General features: G+C 42.9%; 1 protein-coding gene across 15 annotated transcripts in view; it reads left to right on the forward strand.

Moving 5' to 3' along the window:
- The window catches only part of KIAA1217 (KIAA1217 ortholog), a 292,991-nt gene that overhangs the window by 135,847 nt on the left and 138,989 nt on the right, over positions 1-18,155 (forward strand). For all 15 annotated transcript variants that reach the window (XM_033100561.1, XM_033100558.1, XM_033100543.1 and 12 more), the window contains one exon: positions 10,534-10,732. In XM_033100561.1, coding sequence (XP_032956452.1) covers positions 10,534-10,732 — 199 coding nt within the window. The remainder of the gene's footprint in view (positions 1-10,533; positions 10,733-18,155) is intronic.

Consider the following 18,155-nt stretch of genomic DNA (forward strand, 5'->3'; position numbering starts at 1 on the left):
CAAGCAGGTCCCTTTGCTTTCATCACTATAATAACAGCCGTCCTCACATGGACACCTTTTATCCTGAAGCCTTTTAAGTGCATTCCTGCTCTCTGAATGGCATGGGCGACTGCTGCTTTGCTCAGGCAGTGAGCACGGGTGGGAGCCAAAGCCTGTGAAGCTGCTCCTTTGTTTGTAATGCACACCTCCTTGTTTCAAAAATAAACAGGCTGATTGATTGAGCCAAGGCAGCTGGCAATAAAGAGACATCTACCTGAATGAAGGTGGATAAACTGAAAATCAAGAGGTGAAAGCTCACAGGAGAAGGAGATAAATTTATGAATGCAACTAACTATGATTGGCTTGAACATTAAATTTGCTTTGGCCTTTCCAATATGAATGGTATTTTATATATATTTTATACACTTCTCTTTATGGGACAAAGTAATACTTATTCCTCCTCCATGGGCAAGATTACTTTCCTGTTTTAAATTCTAAAAGCAACATGGTTTGCTCATGCCTTCATGAAAGGGACAATGATTTACTGACATAATAGCCAGGGTCAACAAAAAAACAGCAGTATTCTTCATCTGGCCTTTTATTTTGTATCAATTCCTTTAAGAGGAAAATACAACACTAAATAACAATTGCAGGAATGTGTGTCTGAAGCCGGTGGGGGGCAGAGTTAACCAGATCCAGATCTGGAACTTGCTGATGGTGTAACTTTCTAACTTGACTGGAAGGGTGCTAAATAGAGGCGATGGTGAGCTAGGCCTTCCTATCTTTAAATAGCCTTTATCTCATTCTGGCTTTGGAGGAAAGTCAGAGAGCAGCCAATTCATAGTGTTATTTCAGAAGCAAGTCTATGTCATGTTACAGGTACGGCACCAGGTGGGCAGGTAACAGGTTGACGTCTAATCCTAGAAGTGGAAGAGGCCCCCTGCATGCTGACCTGGTGAGGGGCCCATTCCCTGTTTGCCGGGCAGACAGGCTTTAGCTGCTCCTCCAGGTATAGCCAAACCTCTTAAAGAAAAGTTAAGAAGAATCGTTATTATCTACACACTATGAAGGAGTTCAAAAATTAGAAAATATTCGAGAGATTATAGAAAATGGTTAAAATTCCAAATTTACCTGGAGTCAAAATTTTAAGAGCCTTAAAATTAAGTTACTGTAATGGTGTCAGAATTACAGATGTGAGAGTCTGTCTCTTTAAAAGTTCAATTTATCTGCATGTCTGAAATTTATTTGATGGCTTTTGTCTCTTCTTTCTTAACTGTATCTTTTTTGAAATTCGAGGTCCATGCAATTCTGGATTCTTGCAAAATGTTGCATGGCATGGAAATGAAAATGTGTCTCTCTTCCTGTGCTGTCCCCATGAATTCACATCCTCATCTATAAGGACAAGTCCTTTTACCTGGAATCTAATCATATGGAATACACATGAGAGGCAGCTGAGCATCTTCAGGTCACCACAGACAAGGGTGCTATCTTCCTTTCCCCTGATCCGCTCTTTACAGACATCGTGCTACTTAGTAATTCTCTGATGTGCCAAAGCAATATCGTCTTATTTTGGAGAAATAAAGAAAAAAGTATGCTATTCATAAAACCACCATATAAAGAAAACCAATGCTAATATTTGGCATTGCTTCTGTTTCTTGAGTTATTAAAAGAAAAAAAAAAATCCTTAAAAACATCTTGATTATGATTGCATAGTATTCCATAATATGACTACATTGTAATTTGTAAACCAGCTTTCTGAGTTGTTTCTAGATTTATTTATTCTGTTAAAGATGTAATCTGTACAGATTTTTTACCCTCATACTCTTATGCAGAAAGTATCACTTAATATTTGTAAATCTAGTCAATCTGGCTTGTCTTCAGCAATATTTAAAAATCTTATTTTCATCACTTGGGGTCATAAAGAAATCCTTGGGAGCGTGTCCAGTCCAGTAAAACTGGGTAAGGCCTCTGAGTCTCCTGGGACTCAGTGTGAGTGGCCTCCCGTGTAGGCTTTTGAAGGTGGGCTTGTGGGGCTCCCTGCGATGCCTCCTAAGCTTAGACATCCAGTGTCAGCCACTCTAAGCATGCCACACATCCTTCCCCCCAGCTGGGGTCACTCCTTGTAAATGGAATCCAGGTGTCCAGAATTTGAAGAGCGCCCTCACCACCAACCACCAAGCCCGCCACCGCCATCAACCCCACCAAAACTAGCATCCTCTTCCTCGCCCCAGAAAGTCATTCACTCTCTCCCTGCTCAGTTAGCAGCTTCCCTACTCTGCCATTCTGGAGGGCAACTCCAGATTCATTTTCCAAATGCCTTTATCTCCTAAGCCCAATCTGAGGAAAGTGCCTTCAGGGTAGATGCTGCGGCTTAAAGACAATGTTCGCAGCCCTTCTTCCTGGGAAGACCTTAGAACACAGAGACTTGGCAGTTTTCCTGGGAACTTGGGGAGAGGAGTAGATGTTCCATAATTTTGTTTGTTTGTTGCTGACAACTGTAAGGACAAGATAAATGAAGAATATCTCAAAAGATGAATCTGACACACAAATAACTCGAACAAGAGTGTTTCTGTCGTGTGGTGCTACTTTAAAAAATGAGCAAGCATCCTTTTCCGCACACGGGTGTCCTTGTGGTTTGTTCCTTGGCATGTGTAGGAGGGGCCTTTGCGTGGTGACAGTGGGTTGGCAGAGGGGTCCTGCTTGGCTCAGGCCAGTGCCTGCCTCGCCACATGGATGCCTGTAGCGGCTCTAGACGGGGAGGTAATGGGCAGTGACTACTTGGCATCACTGCCTTTTCATATTTCTGGTCTGATAATGAAGTAATACACACGATGAAGGAAAATGTGGAAACAAAAGACACAGTTGTAGTTTGCTCAACTGCTGAATCGTCTGATTTTACTCCAGACCAAACATCTTTCTGTTTTCACAGGTGAAAAGCATGAAAAAGGTCTGGGTATTCTTTGAGTGCAAGGAGGGAAGAAAGAGTTGAAATATTACCCTTGAAGAAACAGGGTTTAAGCTGAGTTTATCAAGGATAATTCATCAAAATAAATCTTAGAGAAAATGCTTGTCCTTTGTCCAAGCTGGAGAAGGGGAATATGAATGTTCAGAGCTAAACGTAAGGCAGGAGAGACGTATGAGAATCTCAGATACACACAAGTGGAAGTTGGCCTTGAGGTGGTGGGGGGGGGGGCAGGGGGTGTCTGTGCAGATATGTCCTCTCATTGTCAAGCCCAGAAGTTCCTGGTTACTAGGCAACCTGGCGTATGTCCACAGATTGCTCACATGGAGTGCCTAGGTAGACACTAAACGCTCAATGTGTGTGTTGATAACAGTAGCAGGACCCTTTAGTGCTTGCACCAAATTTTCTATTAAAAACAAAAGCTGATTTCTTCTCCAAGCTTTTAGTGCGGGTCTACCCCAAAGTTTCATAGTTGTACTCCAACTAGGTGAAGTTCTCTCTTACGTTTGTGTTGCAGCTCTCACATCCACCTGTTACTTTCTAGAGCTGCGGATGTCCTCAGGCTATTTCCCAGATTGGCCATTAGCCTAAGACTGGCACTGAGGGTTGTGTTTTTCTGGCCATCAGTCACAGACGTTGTGGGAAGTGGCCAAGGAGCCATACGAAGACCGAGGTCTGTTGCTTCAGATCATACTTGGCTGTGGGTCCCAGGACTCACCTGAGAATGCAGGTGGTGGGCAGAAAAGGAGAGGCTCTCAGCTGGTTCAGTGACCTGGGTTGGGCTTATGTGAGGACGGGAGATGGGATGGAAGCCAGGTATGCCTTATGTGAGCCTTTGTTTCTTCCCATCCCCAGACCCTAAACCAGCTGAGGCCTCAGACTTCAGAAACAAGGAGGACAAAGAAGGGAGGAAAGTGACAGCATGGTGGTTCAGGAAAGGACTCTTGTCAGCAAATTTAGAAGCTCAGACCATTCATCTTGACAATTTGAGGCTAGAGGTCGAGAAAACTAAAGTCTGGCGTGATCCATTGTTTGTTAACTTCTAACATTTTGCTCTTGGAATCTTTCATAAGAGTACCTAACAACTAAAAAGTTGTCTTTAATTGAATTCAGAATTTAGACTAGGTTGGAGTTGCAAGCTTCACAAGTGCAAGAAATGGGATGAAAGTGTCTGAATGTCATGATTAAATTAACTATGTCAGTTAATGAGTGTTAGGATAATGAGTCATTCCGAATACATTTCCATGTGGGATGCTTAATTATATTTCCGAATACTCGGTGGCAAATTGGGCATTAATTAGGATGAAGTAAAACTTCAGTAAGGCAATTTGAGTTTTCTTCACAAAGTATAACGTAATCTGAAGCGAAGTGAGCTACCCAGACACCTCACTGTTCCCCATAGTTAACATATTACGTAAATCTACATTTGCAGCTTTCATTCTCTGGATCTCGGTATTTCACTTTCGAGTTTAAAGGGTCTGGAAAATGGAAATGAAAAAAACATTATCAATGCCTCTAGCTCTATCTAACGTTTTTCTCTTTGGCTTTGGTCTCCAAATACAACATTGCAAAGGATAAGAATAAATGTGATCCCCTAGTACAGCATAATGCTCTTAGTGAACATTTCAGCAAATATTTGTTCATGATGATAAAAACACAAGTACAGCAGTCTTAAAAATTAACGCTGTGCAACTATGTTGCATGACTTGAAAAATAAGTGCAGAAACCTTGATCCTGGTGCTAGCTAGCTGCATATTTCTATAGAGCAAGAGCTATAGGGTGCATAATTGGAAGGAAATCTCAGCAAACTAAAGTTTTCTGGGTGACATGATTCTTTTTCTTCTGTGTGTGCTGTTGTATCTTCAAGTTATGAAATTGTCGTCCTGAAAGGACTAAATACCAATGACTTCAACCTCTGGTCTTAACAGATGAGACCTGTGACTGAGTGAGGTTGTATATCGCTCAGTTTTTGTAGAAGCTGATCTAGAGCCAACATCTTCAGACTCCCGGTTAAATGACCTTACCACTAAGTGTCAGCTCCAGAATCCTCCAGACTTGGTCCCAGTTCCTACACGTGCTAGAATTTCATTGTTTTCTCGACGGTCAGCAGTATTTTGCAGTGACGTTGCAATGAGGGTTCAATGAGATCACCACATGCCAATCAGCTAGCTCAGTGCAGCAGGCTCTCAGTTAGTTCCTTCGTCTCTTCCCTCACCTCTTCATTAAGCAGAGAATATTCCTGGAGAGAGAGTCTGCACGTGCGACAGATGAGGCAGTGAGGGACCTGTGTGAAACCTGTGACCCTAGCGTCTCTTGGTGGTAGAAAGCCCTCTTTGTATAAAGAAAAAACTAGAAATGACAAGTGGGGTTCAGGTGGCCTGGTTACACAGACCACCCCCTTCCTGCAGGACCCTAAAGGACTTCCTATTTGGATTTGTACATTTGGGGTCGCTTGATTATTTGGGGGAAAACTCTAGAAGTTTGTGATGGCAACAGAGGGAGATTGGTTGTTATCATGGGTTCCCATGAGGCACAGAAGGAAATCCAGCCTTCCAGACCCGTAAGTCCTACTCAGGTGGCTCAGAAAGCATTTCCACCAGTCGGTGCTTCACGTATCTTCCCCAGTTTTAGGGACAGCTCTTCACTCAGCAGCTTAGGGTAGAAGCTCTAAATGCCACACTGTAGACGATGCATGACTGAGAAAAGGCTCCACTTGAGCCAGAACGGGAACAATAAATAACTCCTAACAGAAGGACTTTTTTTAATTAGGCCAAATCTGAAATTAGGTGAGCATTCTGTCTTCTCTTTTTTGGTGTTAAAATGTTTTTCCTTTTCTCACGGTAATAATGATACCATACACAGAGTGATATTTTTAATAGACAGGGCATTTTTGGATGCCCCTAACTCTGAAAAAAAACACCTTGGTAACTCTATTTTGTACCCTCCTCCATAACTTTTTAGAGAAAGTTTAATCTATGAAATATAAAATAATGGGAATTATTGCTATGGAGAATTTAGCTTTCGCCATGATTATTATTAATATCATAAATGTGTGAACATCATAGCAGTCTGGTCAGAGGAGTTGTTAAAATTGGTCTTTGTCATTGATGGTTTCCTTGCAAGCACAGAGTCATCTCAAACTAGCTTAAGAACAACAAAAAAAGGAATTAATTAGAAGGAGTTAATTGGAAGGGCTTCACACTGCACTGGAATCAGAAACTGGGCCCAGATAGCTCCTTTTTTTTTTTTTTAATCCTTCAGGCTTTCCCGTTGAGTTCCTGGGGGTCTTCATTGTCCTATGCGGATCTGCTTCGTCCTTTCTCTGTGCATTCTTAATCTGTTTCACGTTTCCTGCCCATTTCAGCTGCAGCTTCATATGACCTCACATTGCAAGTTGTCAGTAGACACTAAATGCCTCCTCTGTCCCAGCTTTGCATTTCCTGAAGAGAGAATAGGATTGGTCCAGCTAAGATCAGGTGACTACTGCTTGGTCCAGTCAGCTGAGACTGGATGGACTGAGAGTGGTGACCATACATTTTATTGCTCAAACCAATGTGTATGTTTGAGCGTGAAAGGGGGTTACTACTAATAATGACTCTAGAGCAACAGGTGCAAAGCAGGACTGTCCTGGGGAAGCTGCAATGTATGTTCATCCTGGATATGGAACATTGGGTTTCAGGGGCTTATTCATGTGGGCAGGGAGGAATTCCTTAGAGAAGGGGGACATTGTTGGAGGGCAGGAACCCTTTCAAAGATGGCTAAATGTCAATTCAACAGATAAAAGTGGAACTTTTTCATGTGTACAGTTACTGGAGAGAGTTGCAGGAGGCATAATCCTGCTAGAAAGCTGCCTGTAGAAACAGATAAGCTGGTACTCAACTGCTATTGGATGAGGTATCTGTTACTTAGTTCAGAGACCAGAGAAAGAGGTCGGACTCTGTCCCTGAGCGTGCACAGTGGAGAAACTCTTCAGAGGCCAGTCGTCCCACCTTCTCTGTATGCCCATTGAATGCATGAGGACCTGAGAACATGGGGGTGTGACTTAGTTCGGGGCATCCCTTAGCACTTCCTTACTTGCGTTCTTTCTTGTCTCCCAGCTCACCCTTTAATGTCAGCAGTTATCCCCACAAACCCCTTCTTCACTCACAGTGACAGACCTCTTAGCTCTTCTTGTCCAAGTGTTAATGGTATATTATCCTTGGCCCCCAAATATACCTTACATGCATTATGAGCTCAAGAACAGTATACAGCTCTTCTAACCTCTGGAGCCCAACACTGTGCTGAGTTCTGAGTCCCTGTTGCAAATCAAATGCTTTTTAGCTTTTCACATATCAAATCACAGAATATCTGACACTAGTGTCAGAAATTTCCATTGTCTTTTCTCTGCACTAAATGATGTCTCAGCAGTGAGCTGGCATCTGAGGGTAGGGTACCGTGTGAGGAGATTGCTAATATGTAATGATAGCTTGCAGTGAGGAAGTGAATGACATAAAAACAAGAGAAGCAATTTATATTTGGAACTGAGTAGCTGTGTACAGGAAGTTTTAAAAAAAAAAGATTTAGCCCTTACATCTTTATTTTTATACATAGTACCACCATGATGACCCTGAACAAGAAGTAGAAATTTACTTTTGTTATTCTTCAAGGATTATTGCCTTTTGCAATGGAAAATGACCACTCATCGAATGTATTCCGTCTGCTGTAGGCAAAGATACCCAAACAGCAGAGGTTGTAAATGAAGCCATGTTACTTCAAGTAATATTATTGCTTGGTTATTTTGCTAAACAATGTCTTTTTTTTAAAAGGTCAGGGATGGGGATGAGGACATCTTAGCTTGATATTCTGAGCATAGTAACTAGGTTCATTGCTCAACATAACTTCATTGAAGACTATATGAATTTATGTAAATTTTGGTGAGCTGGGCAGTGATGTAGAGTTGATTTTTCCAGTCAAATAATACTCTTAAACAGTGCCAGAGCCAGATGCCAATCTCTGTAACAGAAGCAGACTTCATGAGAAATAAATCTGGGAATAAACCAGTTTAGGGGCTTGCAGGCACAGAAAAAATTAACGCGAAGACACAATTTAGCTGTCCTTTCTGGCCGTGATATCAGCGTGTAATCTGAGCTGAGAGCTTACTATGGCACACCCAGGTTGGCCATGTCCCCGAAGCCACATCCTGGTGCAGGGGACTAGATTCTGACCTTACTCCTGTTTCCCCCTATGAAAAGGTCGTGAGAGGTGTAGCAAGGGGCAAGTGTCTAGATAATGCATTAGCGTTCCTGCTGAGAGGGATGTCCTTGGACTTCTAGCAGGAAGGATGGGAAAGAAGTTGATCATCACACTTGAAAGTGTTCCCCTAGAGTACCAGGCACATCTGGACATCGCTGAAAGAGTTCTGGAGCCGAAGCCTGGAGGCCGTTCCAGCTATACAATTTTCAGTGTCCCTTGTTACGAATTTCAAGACAACTACAGCAGAGCATGAAACCAGGCACGAAACCCTTTCAAGGATGGGGCCCTGTGTGACTGCACAGGGTGTACACCCATGAAGCTGGTCCTGCCTTGAGAGTAAAGTGCTTTGGTGCTTAACCTCAGAACGCGTTGGCTTCCTTAGGAAGACTTAAAGGGAATGAAGGAATGCTACCAGGGACACTGCCAGTGTGTGTGTGTGTGTGCGTGCGTGTGTGTGTGTGTGTGTGTGTGTGTGTGTATATATATATATATATATATAATTTCCTATATACTATCATCAGCCCGTTAGCACTTCTGCCATCTAAGTGAAAACTCACCTGATTATTTCAGATGTGTTTGACTTCCGGAAGCTTCCTGGGATCATGTAATTCAAGTCAAGTGAGTGGTGCGAGAGGGGATAGCTGAGATAATGCATTCATTCGGCCTAATCCCCCCAGTTTCACTGACTCCCTGTCTCTGAACTTCCACATGTATAATCGACAGCTTCTGCATAATAGCCAGAGCGATCGTCTAAAAGTGATCCTGCCTAAAGTACCTTAATGCTGTTCAGGTACCTTAGAGTCAAGTTGAGAATTCTCACCTTGACTCCAACCAAGGCTGTGTGTGTTCTGGTCTCTGCTGGACCCCAGCCCCACCAAGCCTCCAGTGCTTGCCGCTTCCTTCTGCCTCAGGGATTTTGCATATACTGTTCCCTTCACCTGGAATGGCTTTCCTGCTTTCCATCCCTCCCCTGTGGTTTGCCCCTTCCTCCCAACTTCCCTGTTTCTTGCGATTACCGTTTGCATGCTTTTCCAACCCGCCATCCATATATACCTCCCACCACCACCGCCACCATCTGGGTTACACTCCCTTATTGCACTTTTAATTTGTCTTTAGTGTCGTCCCCTGACTAGACTGTAAGCACCGTGAAGTTGAGATCATGTCTGTTTTGTGCATAATTCTGTCCCCAGTTCCTAGCACAGTGCCTGGAACATGGTGGGTGCTCAAAAAGGTGTCTGTTGAAAGGATGAATGGACATACCACACAGTTCATAGTTTACATCTAACTAAACAATATCTTGTGTTATTTGTTGTCCTTCAGTAATTTTACCGATGAGTTTTGAAACTCTTTGATATCAGGCAACATGTCTGTTTTCCTGCATCTCCAAAAGTGCTCAAGTGGTAGTACATGGTCAAGGAAGGTTACCTAAGAGATTGTGAGCATTTTACACACTCAGCTTCCTGCCATTACAATATAGACAACTAAGAGAGAAATTCAATTACACATTTTGTATGTGTGAGTTATTATAGATACTCTCTGCTGATTGGAGAGGTAATAACCAAAGCTAGACGATCTTAGTTATGGGATTTGAACCTCTAAAGAAAAATTCAGCTGTAAGGTAAATATCTCCCTCACCGTTCTGGTTGACTGATTTTGAAAATAGTCTTGACATGAGACTTTAAAGGACTGGTTGTGTTCAGTGTACTCTGGTGTAAGTGCATCATCCAGTGACTGTTTAGGTAAACAGTCACGCGCCTCTTAATGACGCGGATACGCAGGATGTGTCGTTAGGTGGTTTTTGTCATTGTGCGAACATCGTAGAGTGCATTTATACAAACCTAGAGGGTGTGGCCTACTACACACCTATGCTATTATTATCTGGTGGGACCACTGTCATATATGCAGTCCGTCACTGACCAACACATCCTTACAGGGCTGTATATCAAGGTTTACAATCCTATCTGTTGTGGTAACTGTTAGAATTTGTCTGGCAAAAGGAATTGATTTGCCATCATTCTTTCCTATAATGTGGCTTGTCCTCAACTCCTTGTTCAAAATGGCATTTATACAGTAGACGTCCAGTGATGAAAGTTTTAATGGAATACTCGGGCAATATGTTTTTTTTTTCAGTAACTTTCACAACTGACACTTTGATCCACTTTGTTCTTTAGTTCTAAAGAAGGGTCTTTGGTTCTCTCTTTGTTCTTTAGTTCTGAAGGGTCTTTGGTTCTCTCTATCCTGTCCTTCCGATAAACGTCCCCTTGCTATATTGTTTGTAGCTTGGCAGACCTTGATAAATTGAAAATGTTTTCAGCATAATTAATAATAGTCTGTTTTCCCGTTTTCAAATCCTTTTGCAGACAAGAAGCCCCAAACTGTCTCACAGTCCTCAACCTCCCAATTTGGGCGACCCAATCGAGCATTTATCAGAGACCTCTGGTGATTCTTTGGAAGCCATGTCTGAGGGAGAAGCTCCAAGTCCTTTTTCCAGAGGCAGCCGGACTCGAGCAAGCCTTCCGGTGGTGAGGTCTACCAACCAGACGAAAGAAAGATCTCTGGGTGAGCCTCAAAAAGCAGTTTCTGGTGCCCCTTTATTATAGCATGTGTGTATTCTTGTATTTCTGAACACATACCCCTGCATCCGAATGTTAAGTTGATCTTGATGTGTAAAAACACAAGTACTGAGACACTTTGTTGATTGAACGTCAAGCATGAAGACTTGCCTGCTGGGGAAGCAGCAAATCGAAGACATCTTCTCGGCTGGGCCCTTTCAGACCTGGCTGGGGTTAGCCACTCAAGCCAAGAGGCTAGCAGTACTTGCCTAACTAAGCTCCTGGTGTAGGGAATAGCAGAGGACAGACTGCAGAATGGGTGTCGTTTCTCAGGAACCCCTTCCCCGTCTCAGGAGTCTGGACAGTTGCATTATGAGCCTTGTGATGTGGTTTGCAGCAGCCCCACGCCACTGTCTGGCCGTCCAGGGGAGGGCCTGAATGGCTCCAGGAAGAAGAGGCACAGTGGGGCCCAAACCCCCATGACTGTTAGTAAAAGCTATAAACTCAAGGCTGTTCATGCCACCACCACACGAAAGGATGGAGGAGCTTGGCACACGGTTGGCACAGCTTTTCTTCTCAACAAGCTTTTAAGAAAAACAGGACGATTCTCTCTTTCTGCCTTACCACTTACCATGTGCTTTCTCTTATTGGATATTCACTTTCTGTCCTGCTCTGCTTTTCTTTTTTTTCCTGGCCCCTTAACAAAATGTACAGATTATGAAAACTTGGAACTCTTTGCCAGTTGTACCGGTGTTTCATATGCTTAACCTGCCATTACAAACACTTGGTACCTGTGTTTTGCAGACCGATGGGATCAGGAGATTGAGGGGACAGGAACAGGGTCACTGCAACAAAGGCTCCAGGGTCTGGTCCCTGCAGAAGACAGCTGAATGCCGCCCCACAAAACCTAGCAAAATGCCTTGTTTGGAGGAAAAGAAAAGAGAAGAAAGATGTGAGGTGGCATCTGATTTTACTTCTTCAGTTGCAGAGGACAATGAGAACAGACACTGTCCTAAAAAAAAGTAAAACAAAAGAACCCAAACTCTATTATTATTTACATTATCAATATTAATTTTTAACATTAAATTTTGTATACTTCATCTTAGCTTAATAACCCAGGGTCCTTGTTTCACAAAGGAGAGAAGAAAGCCACAGAAAATCTTTTTTTTTTTTTGAGGTCACATAATTAATTAAATGGTAGAAGCAGGAAGTCTAGGCCTCCAGTTCCTATTGCCTCGTTTATAAATGAAGGCAGGGTACACGCAGGGATGTGATAACACTCCACGGAGCAGACTCAGCCAGGACAGTGTCAGGATGACACAGATTGCCCCGCTAGCACCAGGCTGGGGCTGTCCATCTGGATTATGGAGCTAGCTCTGTGCTCTCTTTTTTTTTTTTTTTTTCTTTTTAATTTTATTTTTTAATTTATTGGGGTGACAATTGTTAGTAAAATTACATAGATTTCAGGTGTGCAATTCTGTATCACATCATCCATAAATCACACTGTGTGTTCATCACCCAGAGTCAGCTCCCCTTCCATCACCATACATTTGATCCCCCTCACTCTGTGCTTTCTTAAACCCACCCTCTCACTTTGAGGCAGAAGCCAGAGGAGCCAGCTAACAATGGAATTTCTCCTTTGTGCTTTGCAGGAAATGAGTGAGGTTCAGGTCTCTGTAAAGACAGCCTGTGCTTTGCAAAATAAAAGGAAGATAAGAAGAAATGCCTCTGTGCCTGTCCCCATACCTGGGGAATGTTGAGCCTGTGGGACAGTGGGCCCTTTGTCTTGCAGGCGGGAACTTCCCGGGGCAGCCCAGTGCAGTTGGCAGTGCAGGTGGACACTGGCAGTGCTCAGGAAGCAAGCCTCGGGGAGGAGAGGCTGCACGAGCTCGCGGCACCTTGCCCTGCTGCGGGTGGCTGGTGTTTGCTCTTAGGGTGGCTGCCCTTTTGCAAAACACTCAGGTTTACTCCAAGCACACCTTGCTGGAAAGTTCTGGAGAGCGCAGAGTCACAGCAGATTAAAAAGTGCATCCGTATTCTTCCAACTCCATGAGGGGCTTTCGGCCTGTGATTTTTCACAACTCCTAGATGGACACAAAGGAACACAGTGAAAGGAGTGGGATGAGAAGTGTGTCCACGCGAGGGGAGCCGTGGTTCCAGAAAATGCACTGGCTCTGGGGTAGCGGGATTGGTGCTGCCCTTGACCTCTGCTTCGTGGCCTGTTTCAGAATGTCCTCCCCGCTGCACCTGGCCTTGTGGAGTAATTCAGTTGAGCCAGAATGGGAAATAAACAGGAAAGTATGAGTCAGGGAGAGTCTAAACATGGTGTCCCTGCCAGGGGCCTCATTCAGCTTTGTGTTCAGGAAAACCCCTGTGTGCCTGGCTTTATCAAACGCTCAGACATGGGCTCCTAGGAAGAGCAGGGTATCTTTTAGTATCTGTACATTGTCATTTTAACTTAATCCACAGAATTTTAAGATCTCTTCCAAAGCCCTGTGGATCCTGTCTTTATTTAAAATTTTCGTAGTTTGTTCCTCATAGATTTTTGCATTAATTGTGATTTTTAAAAATATTACATTAAATTATTATTGAGCTCGATTACTGACTGTTTTGGGGACCCTTAAATTTTGCACCTGAAGAAAGTGTCTCACTCTCCTCACCCCAGTGTTTGCCCCGCATGTCACCCCAAGAAGGTCACATACCACTGCTGTGGCCTGTCCCCACACAGCCCGGAAAGAGGCTGAGTAGGGAAAGCCCAGTTCCCAGGCTTTGCCTCTGCACATGCGCAGTGTGTCACTTGAGACCTTCCCTAGCTCAGGCAATGCAGGGGGGAGGCCCCGGCACCCTGAGGGTGGAGCCTGGACTGGACAGATCCTCAATCCACTCCCACTCCCTGGAGGGGATGAAAAGTCCCCTCACTTTAGGCAGTCTGTGCCTAGAGATAAACCTGTCTGCTTAATTATTTTCCCACTTGACTGATTCCTCCTTTCTATTAGTTTAGCATATCTAGGGGATGGGAGGAGCGCAGGGAGGCTGGGTGCTTTCACAGAGCCTGTAAGGAGACATGGAGCAGAGGGAGGGGAGAGCCGCAAGCTGTGGTTTAGAACAGAGAACTTAGACATTGCTGGTGTCTATATAATACTCTCCCTCAGGTGCTGTCCTCCATGCAAGATGTAAGCTTCTTACTTAGAGAGGCGTTCTGGGACTGCAGGCTGGAGGAAACGGCAGCAGAGCACACGAGTCCTTCTGATGCTGAGGGCAAACTAGTCATTCTTGAGGTTTACCAAGCACAAAAGTCAAGAAACAAATGTGCTCAGCGGCTCTGATTTATAACATGACCAGGTTCCAATGATCTACACCTCTCAATCTTTACTTCTGCCGAGCGCTGGGTGCCCCGGCCACTCCACCCATCCGGAGCCCAACTGAAATTCTTCTTGGTAGAATTTATACCCTGTCTCCTTCCCTCTCTCTTTAGTGAAAATGGAGACAATTAGGAGAAAGGAAATCTACAAAATAAAGTACAAACCCCTTTGGGGTAGAATTTGGTTTCAGAAATAATTTCCATGAGAAACTGCCCTGCTGATATCAGGTCTGGGTCTCAATGCTGGGGTCGTTGCCTTTTAATTATAGCTGTCTTAACAAATGCTTGTCTGGAATGCGACCAGACCATCAGTGGGGGCTGCTGTCTGGCTGCTCCACAGTGAGCCGTGGGGAAAGAGTAGCCACAAAACGTCCCCACCCTTCTGTGTGCACTCAGGAATTTGAAAATAAAACTCATGTAAAAACAAGAAAGGCAGCGGCACTTCCTTCTCTCTGTAGCCAGATGCCTGTGTTGACCATATTCTGAATGGTTAGCTTGTCTTTTCATCATCTTAATGGGGTCTTTTGGATAAGGTCCACTATTATCAATTTTCCCTTTTATGGATTGTGCTTTTGGTGTCATGTAAGAACTCTTCATAAAACTCAAGGTTCTGAATAATAGCTCCTATTGTTTTTCTAAAAGTTTTATAGTTTTGTATTTTACACTTACGTCCATGATCTATTTGGAGTTAATTTTTGTATAAGGTGTGAGACTTAGAAAAAGAGACCTCCCTTAATAACCAGCCCAGGGGCCAGAAGTATTGCCATTTCTGTAACAATGTCTCTTAAAATCGCAGAGTCAACAAGCAAGAATGATTTTAAATGGCTTGGGAAAATGTTAGAGTAATTGGGGGAGACCTTTCCCCACGCATGTGAATTGTGGAGCATCTGTGTGGCTGTTCTTTTATTCCAAGGTGGTAACAGTGATAATGACCATTCCCAGGGGTCGGGGGATAGGGGTTTTTTGAGGAACAAAAGGTTCGTGGTTGCTAGAATCTTCCCTCCTGTGCACAAAAGTGGGTAGGAGGTTGGAGCAAAGGATTGAGGAAACCTCCATCTACCACATGGAAAGCCAAGAAGGGTTATGAGCAAAGACTGTAAGACTCTTAGTAGACCACTTGAGTGTGACGTTCATCCCTTGGACAGTTAAAAAAGAAATAACTTTCAGACAAGTGAAAAGCAGTGTTGGCTTTTATAGAGTAATTGAAACATTTATGAAATTTGTTTCTCTAAGCACTAGTAGTGATTGAAATGTAATATTATTAAAAGCAAAAATTTACAGAAGAGGGTTTCCTATCAGGTCAGTAGCTACGCCTGAGGCGCATTCCTGACCTTTTCAGCCTGCTATCAAAGAAAGGTCAGAGTATTTTCTCTAGCCTGGGAACTAAGGGGATGGAGGTAGGTGGATATGGTGACTGGATGGCATAGTCCACTCCAGCCTCCTCCTGCTTTGTCTTCCTTTACTTCAAGGCTGGAAAGCAGACTCATTCTGGAATAGCAAATGCACTGCGTTCCAGAAATAGGAGCCAAGACATTCGTGGAAACTTTTGGGTTTTCTTCAGCATTATTTGCCAAGATCCAAGGGCATTGTCACTAGCTTAATGACATTGAGAATTGGGATGCCAGGCATCCATTTTTCTAGTACTGAGGGTGCAGATGTGGCCTGACCTTCCAATAGTACCTACCGGCAGCTTCCTGCTCAAGACAGTGTGGCTTTGGAGTCACAGCTGTCCAAGGTGGCAGGAAGCTTCCTCTTTGTCAAAAGAGTTCTGTGATGTCCCAGTTCTACAGTGAAATCAGCCCGATGAATCTGCAAGCCATTGAGTAAATCTGTATTTGCGTAAACTAGCTCAGTTCTCTGTAACTGAGCCCTGACTGATACAAGGGATATGATTTACTGTATTTGTAGAAATTATAGCATTGCCTGGTGTGCAGGTTTCAGAAAATATGACAAGTCCTGTTAGGTACAGATGGATGACTTCTAGAGACTTGGCCATGAACTGGAGATGTGGTTTGCAAACTGTGTTCCTTAGAACTCTGGAGTTCTGTGGAGTTTCTTCTGTTATAAATATTACAATTTCATATAATATTTCATATGAAAAGTGAGCTATGCTAAAGTGCTAACACACACATGCACAGTAAAAACATTAAATAGACCAGGAGAATGGGAGAAAGAGAGAGACAGAGAGAGAGAGAGAGAGAGAGAGACAGAGAGAGAGAGAGAGAAGAAGAAGAAGAAGAACGGGGGGTGGGGGTGGAGAAAGAGAAAAGGAAGAAGGAGGGGAGAAAAAGAAGGAGGAAGGAAGTTACCAAAAATTTCCTCTGTACAACAGGAGTTCTTGAGGACTGTAATTTGGCTATATTAGGTGAGTCAAAAAGATTACCTCTTACCTTTCTAGCACTTAATGTAATGAATGAACGGTAGTTTTTGTAAACTGAATCAATCTTTAAGAAAAGAAAAATGGATTTGGGGCTGGGAATTAACCACTGAAAGGAATATTTCAAGAAATCCTTTGGTATAGTGAAACAGTTGTTGTGATACAAGTAATCACCCCCAGTTTTCCTCTATAAGCTTGGATTTTCATACGTATGTGATGTTTTCTGAGAGAAGGAGTATTCAAGTTTACCCACAGGGCTCTCAGTTCACCAGGAAGAAAGAATGTTCTTATAAAAGATTGCGTAGACTTCTGATGTGTTTGTGCTTACTTAAAACAAATAAAGTTAGTCAGATGTCTTCTGAAATCTCTTACTATTAAATATTAAAATTCCTGGGATGAACCTCTAGAATGGATTCCTTGGACTTTGAAGAAATCGTTTACTTAATAAGGCACCTGAGGCGGTCAATGGCCTTTCCCAATATCTCTAGGATTACTTTGCAGACAGAATGCAGGTAGGAAAAGCATCAACAGAGGTAAATAGAAGATTTGTCTGATTTCAAAGGTCGGAGCCCTCCCCGAGTCACCATTATTTTGTAGCACCGTCGTTGGGTAGGTGGGTAACAGTGAGGAGTCTGGGAAGAAGACTTGGGTTCTGCTGTTTATCTTCCTTTACAGCTGGATATTGCTAAACCTGGATTTCAGGTCACCTTTCCATAAACTTAACATAAAACATTTCGGTACTGCAGCTGGAGCTATGAGGTTAAATAACTGGTTATCGGGTTGTGGGGTTTAATTTCCAAAGCCACTTCAGAAAATCAATCTGCCAATAAGCCATCGTGGACTATTCCTTTCTCCCTCTGCCACAACCATGATACCCCATCCTAACCCAGACACCTAGATGATGTCTATGCTTTTTTACTGATGTAAACAGTACTCTTATTCAGTAAAGAACTTGTTATCAAGTTTCATAAGACAGCATGAAAGGAAGTAAGGCAAGTTTTATCTGTTATTTATACCTCTCTGCATCCAAAATAGATTTGATTTGGCTTATTCAAAAACAATAAAAGTACATAAGAGCCATTAAAATAAGAATTAATAGAAGTAGCAGTTGGGCACAATATGTGTGCCAGAAAAATTAAGATAAGGATAATTGCTGTAATTGCACCCAAGACAAAAAAAAAAAAAAAAAGATAAAAGGAGAAATGTAATGAATCAAGGGGATTTCATTATTTAAGAAGGGGTTTATACCAGCTCATTAGGGAAAAAAAAAGTTTTAAAGCATTATAATCCAAGAACTCCTATATCTTAATGTTGACATTGTATTATGTAATAGACAGTTATGTTTAACAGTTGTTTTATGAAAAGGTTTTTCACATAGCTACATCTTTAAGTAAAACCTCAAAATCCAAGGGCATAGCATGAAGCCATATTGTTAGAAAGCATGTTTTTTGAACTCTGTAAATTTCTGATGGATCTAATCTGATACACAGAAAGAGTTGATATAGTCTTGATAATTGACCTGAACCTCAGATGGTTGGTCCTTGGCTATTATTTGTCTCAGCAGGGTGGGTAACTTCAGATGGATAGGAAATTTTGAGGGGCAGGTCACTGTAAGACGCTTAATGGCAAAAGAGAGTTAGAGAAGGAATCTCTCCCATGGTGACAAAATTTTAATTTTTAATATGTTCTAAT

The sequence above is a fragment of the Rhinolophus ferrumequinum genome (genome assembly GCF_004115265.2).
Source record: "Rhinolophus ferrumequinum isolate MPI-CBG mRhiFer1 chromosome 5 unlocalized genomic scaffold, mRhiFer1_v1.p scaffold_110_arrow_ctg1, whole genome shotgun sequence".
Lineage (NCBI taxonomy): Eukaryota > Metazoa > Chordata > Mammalia > Chiroptera > Rhinolophidae > Rhinolophus > Rhinolophus ferrumequinum.